This window comes from Pseudorasbora parva, chromosome 11 (assembly GCF_024679245.1).
Source record: "Pseudorasbora parva isolate DD20220531a chromosome 11, ASM2467924v1, whole genome shotgun sequence".
In the NCBI taxonomy this organism is placed as follows: Eukaryota; Metazoa; Chordata; class Actinopteri; order Cypriniformes; family Gobionidae; genus Pseudorasbora; species Pseudorasbora parva.
In genome coordinates, this window is record NC_090182.1 from 131,050 (window position 1) to 141,316 (window position 10,267).

The following is a 10,267-nucleotide window of genomic DNA, read 5'->3' on the forward strand; positions in this document are numbered from 1 at the left end:
GCATGGTTATAATCTTCCTAATATTATTAGTCTTACATGTAAATAACTTCATAAAGTCATTACTAGTCTGCTGCTTATAAACATCAGAAGTTGAAGCTTTATTTTTGGTTGTGTTTGTTTTCTTCTAAGCGAGAAATAAGCAGATCTAGCAGTTTTTATGGCCTTTTTGAATGCAATCATGCTCTCTTTCCATGAATTGCGAAAAACCTCCAGTTTTGTTTTCTTCCAGCTTATCTTACTTTAATAATAAATAATTTTGCATTGTTACACACACACACACACACACACACACACACACACACACACACACACACACACACACACACACACACTATTTCTCCTTCAAATATATTATTTTTATTTGTTAATGAATCCTGAAAAAATAAATCTACAAAAAAGAAGCACTCACCTGCGATACATCATTTACGTGAGCAGTGTAAACCAAATCAGCATATTCAGCTTGTCATCATAGGAATAGATCACAGTTAAAAATATATTTGCCCATTCCCTGAACTTCATGAGCAGAATAAGATTTATCTGTGTAATTATCAGGGCTTACATCAATAAAAATCATATAAATTCACAGTTGAGTTAAATATTCTGCAGTTTGAACAATCTCATTTTAGAGTTCATCAATTGTACATAGAGAAAGTTGAAGCTCCTGTGCTGTCTCTGTCTGTTCTTCATTCGTCGGATGAGACCTCACATCACGATCTGTGGAGCGAGAACCTCTAAGGTGTAAATGTAAGCTTTCCTGCAATTCTGGCCTGGACAGTCTCCGCTTGAACTCATCGGTGGTGAAGTAGTACATCACTGGGTCCAGGCAGCAGTTCAGACTCGCTAGACACAGGGTAATGGGATGAGCGTGGAGGACGGCGATCTTAAATGTAGAACTAACGCTAGGGTTAGATTTGGTCAAAAAGTCTAAAGGGAACGTTATGTGATAGGGCACAAAACACACCAGGAACACGGTAGCACAACTCAACACCATCTTGAAGGCCTTGTGCTTTTCTCCGGTGTCCTGCAGCACGCAGGTCTTCTCACGCAGGCTCGCCGCGGTCAACCACGTGCAGGTGACCACTACAGCCAGAGGGAGAAGGAAACCGATGATTTCTGCAACGGTTACAAGGGACACTCCTAATTCTTTGCTGAGTTTCATCATGGGTAGCTCGGAGAAGCAGCACGTTGCATTTTTGTCATTATTGTTTGTCCGTAGAAGAGGGAACGGCAGACATCCCAAACACACCACGAGCCACCCGAATAAACACCAGCTGCGGTCCCGGCGTCTCTTTGCGGTGCCATAGTGCAACGGCTGGATGATGAGTCGACAGCGTCTCATGCTGATGCAGGCCAGGAAGTAGATGCTGGCGTACATATTGACATATTTCACATAGAAACAGACCATGCAGGCGAGACTACCAAAAGGCCATGAGTTGTTCAAATAATAGTAAACGCGCAGAGGCAGCGATAACACCTGCAGCAGGTCAGCGATTGCCAGGTTGATCATGAATATTACAGCCTTCTTTGTTTCCTTTATGTAGGCGTAAAAAACCCAGAGTGCTAGAACATTGCCAATCAGTCCAGGAACAAGAATCACCGTGTAGAAGACTGCATAGATTTGATGCTGATATTGCTGGATTTGGGCCTCATTAGTGTTTTTGCAGAAGTCACTGACATTCATCTTTTCCTCATTGAGCTGCAATCCAAGAGTCCTCCTGTTAACTATATGATTCCTGATATTTTATTCAGCTTGGCATGGCACTTTAGTTTTGGGATGATAAAGACTACTCTCAGCATCCAAGAGTCCAAAACGGCATCCAAAAATCCCCTTGCAGAATGAGGTCATTTAAGAAATCCCAGATATATTCTTCTGACATGGTTACTTCCACATGCAACACACAGGAGAGATTCTGTCCCGTTCTGAAAGACAGCAGAGACGGCTCAAGTTAAATGCAGTAAAGCATTCCTATAGTCTAACATTAGAAGGGAAACTAAGCCTCACAATTATTAACAAATGCATGCACACAGTTATCCATTAACTTCACAAATGTTGCAAATGTTTCTTTTCATCCACAACCAAATTCTGTTCAACTTTTGTCTGCGAATCAGTGAATCAAGGTGAAGGGATTTGTGCAAAAGGAGACATGCAAAAAGTAGTTTTTCTGTATTAACGCATCATAAATTGTGCTTGCAACAAGACGTGCATCAGGTGATGTGTGTGTGTTGACTGGTGGCTTTTCTGAGTCACACCTGCTCTGGCAAAAACCACAGGGCTTGCCAGGTCTCTCTCTTCAAGATCTAGTGTCATGAGAAAATAACATTGTTCTGTTCTAAGCAGTAACCGCAGGAACGAACCAAAGATGATCCAATCCCTGTTTTTGACAGACCCCGCTGAGATGATAACTCCACAAACTACAATCATGAACGTTAACATGTTATCACTGACATGATAAGAGCGATTGAATCCTGTTTGATTTCTGTGATCTCTTTAGACAAGCATACACATGATGTGTCTCGTAAACGTACTCCCGTTATATCAGATGAAAAATAGCCTGGTCCTCTTTTGCAGCTACTCTTATTCTTCTCCTCTTGCTTCCTCGTTTTAATAAATAATAAATGATTTGTATTCGTATAAAACCCTGGGTTTCATCTGAACCACTTTACAGAAATATAAAGAAGCCTGAATGAATGGAGTAGATACAAACATCCTGTTCTGGGGTAACTGAACCCTTTTGGACTAAAGCAGCTAAAGCTGATCTTCATTGATCAATCAAAGCTCGCATGTCACTTGATGCACGAATGCAAGTCTTATGCCAGGTTCACAGTTCGCTTGTCTGTTTTATGTGTGCAATTTTTAATGCAAAAGAAAAGCAGAGAGTCTCCTGATTCTGTCAGTAAATATTAATTTAAAATGTTTGTCATATCAACATATATGTTTAAATGTTTTGCCATTTGCTTGAGCAAATTCTGGAAGCTTCTTCTGCAATTCAAACTGTGAATAAAGGTATTCGTGGTATACAGTTACCATAAGCACTTTTAAAAGCACATCATCGCAAACACATGGAGTGTGTGAAACAAAAATGATCACAAATAATCACACATTAATACCAAATATAACATTTGCATTCACAAATATGCCTTTATGTGTCCAAAATGCTGCACATTCCTGAGTTTTGGTTTGAGCAGATTTTTTAGTGTCAATTTATTCGTAGCCGTTTGTGTGTGGGTTTGAAGTGATGAAAGCCAGAGATGGGCATAAATACATGGAAATGTATTTAAAATACAAATACAAAATACTGTGTGGAAAAATGTATTTAAATACAAATACAAAATACTGTGTAGAAAAATGTATTTAAATACAAATACAGTATTTTGTATTTTGAAAATACACCAAATACATGTGAAATTGGCAATTCAGTGAAGGTATCCATATTAGGCTGTAATCTATCTGGGCCTATTCTGAATGCCAAAAAGCATTTAGATGTGTGCAACTGCTTAGAAACTTTCGTTTTCAATTTGAATTTCCTTTAGCGGCAGTTATAATAACACAAATTACGTCAATAACTCATTCGCCCTCACTTCTTTTTCCACTCCAACATTCCAATTATTCTTGCCCACTAAAAGCTGCACAGATATATGTGCTTACCCCGATAGGCCTATCTATGTAAATGATTTAGAAAAAGGATTTAGAAAAACTGGGTTGTACTAGCCTAGAAATCTAGACGCACCCTAGCGGTAGCAAATCAAGGCGCGCTGGAAGCCGTTTAATTCCGGGGGGGCTGAAAGTTGGGCCGGAAAATGTGTGACGTCATTATGTTGTCGGTGGCGACCAGACAGGTGTTGTAGTAGAACCCCCCTTTGCAAAGAGCACAGACGGACCCACCGCCCCAGATTATTGTTGTTTAAAATTAATTACTTGTTAAAACGCGATCATACCATGGGTGTCGGAAGCAAAACTGTGGGTGGTCTCAGAATTTGTTTTTGCTGGAGTAACGTTAGATACAAATATACTATTTGTTATTTGTTTGAGTTATTTGCCCTGCCTTTTGCAGAACTCACGCTACTCCCTTTTCACATCACAGATCAGAAAGGCATTTATTTTCAATAAAAATTTAAAAAATAATAGAAAAGTGGAAAAAAAGAGTCAAACACCTAATACGTTTTTCTCGGTAGGGGTAGGTAAACAGACGTGTTGAATTAGTGACGATAAAAGTGAAAGTGTCCAATATCATTGGTCTTTAAAAGTGGGTGAGTCTTGTCCTCACGACACACAATGGTTCCGACGCCAATGGACCATACACAGACACACGTTAATCATCACTCATAAAGCATTCTTTTTATTTGTGTTCATAGGCTACATACAATATCCAGCATCTGCCAGGGCTTTTAGTCCCTCATGTGCGCATATTTGGAGAAATAATGATTCATAATCACGTTTGTAAAATATCATGTGTCCCGACTTCAGAAGACTGGTAGAGTAGAGCTATCAGAGTAGGCTAACTTACATGTTAACGTCCAGCTCACAAACCTTGCGGATGTCTGAACAGAGTTTGTTTCGGTGTCAAGGTCAGCGTCGTTGTTTACATACTTTTTTTTTTAGAAGATTTCCCAATTTTACTTTTCTTTTTTTTTTTCGTGTTAGTAGTAACGTAACTCAAAAAAAGTCTACAAATACGTTTCTGCTGCTTATTGCTAACCATGACCAAACAAGAGTGAGCGAGGTGATGATGGTGACGAAAGCACTTCCTAAGGAATTATTAAAATAATTATTAATTAGTTTATATCTTATCCACGGCCCATTATTTTAATCCCATTAATACACAGTATGTTATGTCAGTCTATTTTAATTTATTTTATTTCATTTCATGTTTTAAATACAATACAATTTTAGTCCACAGCCCCCCACCAGGGGGGCTGATGCTATAACGAGGGGGGCTGCAGCCCCCGCAGCACCCCCCTTCCCGCGCTACTGAGCAAATCTAATCTGCCACGAGTGCCGTCTAGCAACTCTCAATACACTTCTGAGCTGTAAAAACCAAACTCTGGTCGGGCCAATCACATAGTGTATAGAGTCGGTGGGCGGGGCTTAACATAATGACGGCAGAGTTGCGTTTGCGTCAGTGTTGCCAACTTGGCGACTTTGTCGCTCTGTCGGCTTTTCAGACCCCTCTAGCGACTTATTTTCAAAAAAGCGACTAGCGACAAATCTAGTGACTTTTTGGACAAACTTCAGCTGCTTTAGTTTACAAATGTCGCCAGTACTGTCCTGCGAGCGCGAGGTCTTTTTTCCCCTCTGCCGTCACACACACCTCTCTCTGCGTCTGCCCTGTTCAGTGAATGGCTGAGGGGAGCTGCTCGCGCCTACAGACAGCAGCTGACAGACGTGAATGAGCGAGCTACACATGAGCACACAAGGTTGCCATCGATTTCTCACTTAATGTTATCTGCTTCTTTTGTTTTATATTTGAATAAATTAATTATGATGAGTTCCATCTCTTGTGCTTATCACTTATATTACTCACTGTACAGAGCTTTAGTTCATTCAGTTTCTCAATTCAGATTTTACACATATAATTTTTTTTGTAATTCACTATATCATATATTGTATGACAAAAATGTATAGGAAATGAAAACATTTATTGGACAGTCGGCTGTATTATATTATTGTAAAATATAGTAAATGAGCACGGATTAGGAGAGAAAAAACGTCAGGCAGACTGAACGCAAGGACGGCGTGATGACGTCACTAATATGCTAATTAACGCATGACGTCATCTAGCGACATTTAGCGATTTTTTGGGCAGGCTTTAGCTACTTTCCTTGGAAAATAGTTGGCAACACTGGTTTGCGTGCTTCTAGTAAACACAGACGCTGGCGAACGGCGGTCTTTCGAATCAGCTTTGGCCATGACTCTGGAAGACTTGAGTTAAGCTTTTCTCTGAGAAAAGAACAAAGAACGACACTGAAGTCATTCTTAAGAAGGGAAGATGTGTTCAGAGTTTTGCCGACCGGATACGGCGAATGTTTAATCAGTCAGCGAGCTCTGCTTCACCTTCGTTGCTCTGGTTGGTGTAGCGATATCCTATCGCGTGCAGAGGGAGTTTGACAGACAGCCGTTTATCCCGCCCCTCGGATTGAGCCGTCAATGGAGAGTTTCAGACCAAACATCTTGATGTGGGTCTGGCTTGTCAGGCTAGGGTTGTACAGCTGCGGCTCACCTGAATGAATGTTGGGGGGAGGGGCGTGTCTGGTCTGAACCATAGACCGTAAAAAAATATGGACGACTCGACATCATCCGTTTCCGCTTGGCAGATTTGAAACTTTCAGGCGCCCTTGCACGGCGCGGACATCTTGGGACCGAGTCTGCGCAGTAGCGATTTCGGGACCGGAGTTGCGCAGTAGAGCGCAGGAAGTACAGCAGGAAGTACAGTCGCGATATCAAAAGCCCGCCCACACTCTCGCAGATGCAGAACAATTAATAATGTTGGTGTGAAATAAACAGTTATGGAAATGTAGAAATTAAAGCTAAAGCTCTAATCTGCTCCCAAAAATTTCGAAAAAAGTCCGTTAGTGCCTCAGTGACAACTTCACTCAGAGAAGCCGTCAGTCTCAGCTGTCAATCATGACGTCACACCCCCCGTTTTTATAGCATCAAATAACTAACTCAAAGTAAACTTATTTTTAAAACGAACACCTGAAATGAAATCATCGTGATGATAACTGCCTTTAGTGACATAAACTAACTTTGGGGAAACATTTTTGAAGTGTAATTTTATTATTTAGTTTGCCTCGCGTCCATTAGAAAACACAGAGGGGCGGCTATACTGGGACCGGCCACCGGGGGGCGATCGAGGCGCGAAAGCTTCAGTAAATGAGAGGGAGACTGCAGGCTTGGTCTGAACTAGTAGATGCATGAAAACAGCTCCTGATAAAGAGGTTGCCTGGCTCAAAGTATTTTGAGTATTTTGAAAATACAAAAATACTCATCTTAAATGTATTTAAATACAAATTACATTCGATTTTTTCCAAAGGCTTTAAAATACAAAATACAAAATAGTATTTTGTATTTCAAATACGTATTTTAAATACATGTATTTGAAATACTGCCCATCCCTGATGAAAGCTACGGAAAGAACGCCTCAGAGCAGAATGAAACTGATCCACTAATGCACAAACTGATACACTGAGACAAAAGCAGTGGACAACCCATTGTACATTCATGGTGCAGATGGAAGTCCAGTGGGATTTGACAGATACAGCTGCAACATTGCTGAAGTTCATGGATAGTCATTCACTCTTACATCAAATTAAATAAGGAAAGTTTACATGTATCTGGTGTGCTGTCCGGGATGAGTTTTGGAACAAACGCAGAAATAACTTGATTTTATTCTTAAGTTTGCAAGTAGCAGTCAATTTCATGAATTTTCAGCACTTCAGACTAAAATGGCACTTGTATGAATGAAGCTTCATAAACACGGGTCCTGAACCTGCTCCCAAACTTTATTAATAAAGCACATTATATATTTGTAAACAATATAGGGGCTAGTTTAATAGCCTTAGGAAAATAGTCTGGTACGTCCTGAACACAGAATTTGCATCCCTGGCCAGCGGATTCCACGCATCTATAGAGGTCTGTGTGTCTTCAGAGAGAACTGAGAGCATTGTTTTTCATATTAGGCAAAACTCAGAATGTGTCCTGACATTCGCACATTTACAGTTTATAACACACAGTTTATAACACCCTTTTTCTTTCTGTCTGGTGACAGTTATTAAGTGTGATACCCTGGAACCCTTCTGCTGGTTTGTGGGTGGCATGTGTGTGTGCTTCACTGTGAGAGTGTGTCATTTATCTCCGTGTGGGACTTTCCATGGTCATACGTGTGCACTGAGCATGCTTCAAAGTCACATCCCACTTGACTCTCTCATTATTACATGTGGAAATACTAGAAGCACACCGCCAAACCAGTCAGATTGAGCACCAATGTTACAATTAAGTTAATCAATCAATCAATCAATCAATCAATCAGTCATCTTTATTTCTATCGCTCTTCTCCAGCGGCGATTGTGTCAGAGCAGCTTCAGTGTTAAACAGGACAATACTGCAGCAGAATTAGATTTGACTGTACAGTCGTTCTGGAGTAAACAGTGATGTTATCAGCTTATTTTAATTTATCATAGAGAGACAATGCTGGCAGATCAGGATTATAGTGTAGAGAATTAAATAAAACCTAATTCATAAATTTTATTTGTATATTTAGTTGAATAACTCTGATCATAATGTTAGTGTCCCCAATTGAGCAAGCCAAGCCAAAGGCGACCAATGGAACCGAAACTCCATCAGGGCATGATGGAGAAAAATAAACCTTGGAGAAACCAGACTCAGTTCTCCTCTGGCCTATTAACACACAGTGGAGGATTATTATTCTGGACACCGCACAGCTCAGAAATCATATTAGAGCAGAATATTCAACATTTCTGGGTATCCCGCAAGAGACGGGTTTATTGAGGATGGGGCGTCGATTACACAAGAGTATGAATACAAGAAAGATCGGAGTTATCATTAATCAGTTAGATACGAATCCTTTGTAAAAGCCTAAGCTTTAAAATATGTAGGCAATTGTAGAAATGCTGATTAGTATGACATGTATGATGAATATGCTTAAACATTTGGGGGAAGTGTGTAAGTTTTGGATATAGATGGAATGGTACACATTTGATAAAAACAGTGTTGAAATAGCGGTCCATGCAAATAGACATAAAGGTTAACAGGGTAAAAGTTACATTGAGAAAGAAAGAACAAAAAGTTCACGTCTTGGACAGAGTAAATCTAGTCTTTCAGAAGCAGAACCCTGAGGATATTATCACATTGGCTTGTTTGCTCCAACCATGCTGACACATTTGGCTAATCAGCGGAATAATAATAGTAATATCATTTAGCACTGCCATTCAGCTTAAGCTCAGAGAGCGCGAGAGAGTCTGTTTTAAGAGTGTAAGTGTGAAAGACGATCTAATGTCGAGTGCAGGATGGACAGTTTAGTCGTATTGAGTTTTGAAAGCATGTGAGAAAACATGGCCCTGCTTATGCCAACCCACCATATTCTTATTTCTATTCATAACCCAGTCAAGGTTTCGGTTTGGGTCTAACAGAGTTATGAAGGTTTAACGGGTGATAACGGTCTGATCTACACCTAATAAAGAAGCGTCTCTTACCTTCAGAGCGGTTCTCAGTGTCCTCTCTGATCAAGACATGAACTGTGATTCTCAGTGTCTGCTTCACTCCAGCGTCTCACTGATGGAAACGCTTCACCTTTGAAACAGTTTTGATCCCCCCCCCCCATATTTAAAACTATATTTCTGTAGTATCCCGGCTGTTGTGCGTTGTGTGTGTGTGTGTGTGTGTGTGTGTGTGTGTAGTTTCCTGTGGGGGAGTGAACAGAATTTGCCTGTGTTTTACACTCCTACTTCTGCTATTTCTCTGTCAGTGTTGCCGATCTGAGCTTGTGATGACAAATAACAGCAGCCTTCCCCTGAGATATGTTGCTTTCGCTTTGCTTTACTCTTTTTAAGACATTCATTTAAAAAAAGAAAAAAAAAAAAGAAAAGATAATTCTGCATTATATTATTACAGCAGACATACTGACTGGAAACTGAATATTCCAGCACTGTACACATCTTTCACTTTTAGCAACCCTAATAGTTCATTACTGACACTTATATTGATTTCTAAGAGAGGCAGATCTCTGTGATTACAGTGGGTTATGGCATTCATAACATTGACTGAAAGATCGCTATTTATTTACTTTTGAAACAGATATTTGTCAGAATGTTTTTTTTTTATTTTTATTTCTGTTATGCTTAGCACACGATTGTTTTGAATATTCTGAATGAATCTATTTGGACTGTGTGTGTGTGTGTGTGTGTGTGTGTGTGTGTGTGTGTGTGTCTCAGTAATGTCATAATATAATTCTTCACAAAGAACCCTTTAGTCGTCATCATGCCTAAACTGTTTTGTTGTTATGATGTGATCAGTTATTTATAAGCAGCTAAGTTATGATGATACTGAATTATGATTCATGACTGCATAAAACAAAATAAAGTTAAAAAGGTTCATAAAACGCAGTGATGTTTCTCTAGAAAGCAATACAAGGAAGTAAATTTCCATTCAGATGGGCACCAATAATTTAATTTGCATTTTTCGATTTCGATTGCTGTCCACTTAGCTAAGCTATTTATTTCTTTTTAAACCAGCAGCTGTGATTTAAGGAAT

General features: G+C 39.8%; 1 protein-coding gene across 1 annotated transcript; it reads right to left on the reverse strand.

Annotated features, from left to right (window-relative positions):
- Positions 1-345: 345 nt before the first annotated feature.
- On the reverse strand, positions 346-9,378 carry gpr174 (G protein-coupled receptor 174). Its single transcript, XM_067456385.1, has 2 exons — positions 9,211-9,378; positions 346-1,920 (listed from the first exon to the last, which is right to left on the reverse strand). Exon 2 carries the CDS (start codon positions 1,679-1,681, stop codon positions 623-625), a length of 1,059 nt encoding a protein of 352 aa, XP_067312486.1. The 5' UTR covers positions 1,682-1,920; positions 9,211-9,378; the 3' UTR covers positions 346-622.
- Positions 9,379-10,267: the final 889 nt, after the last annotated feature.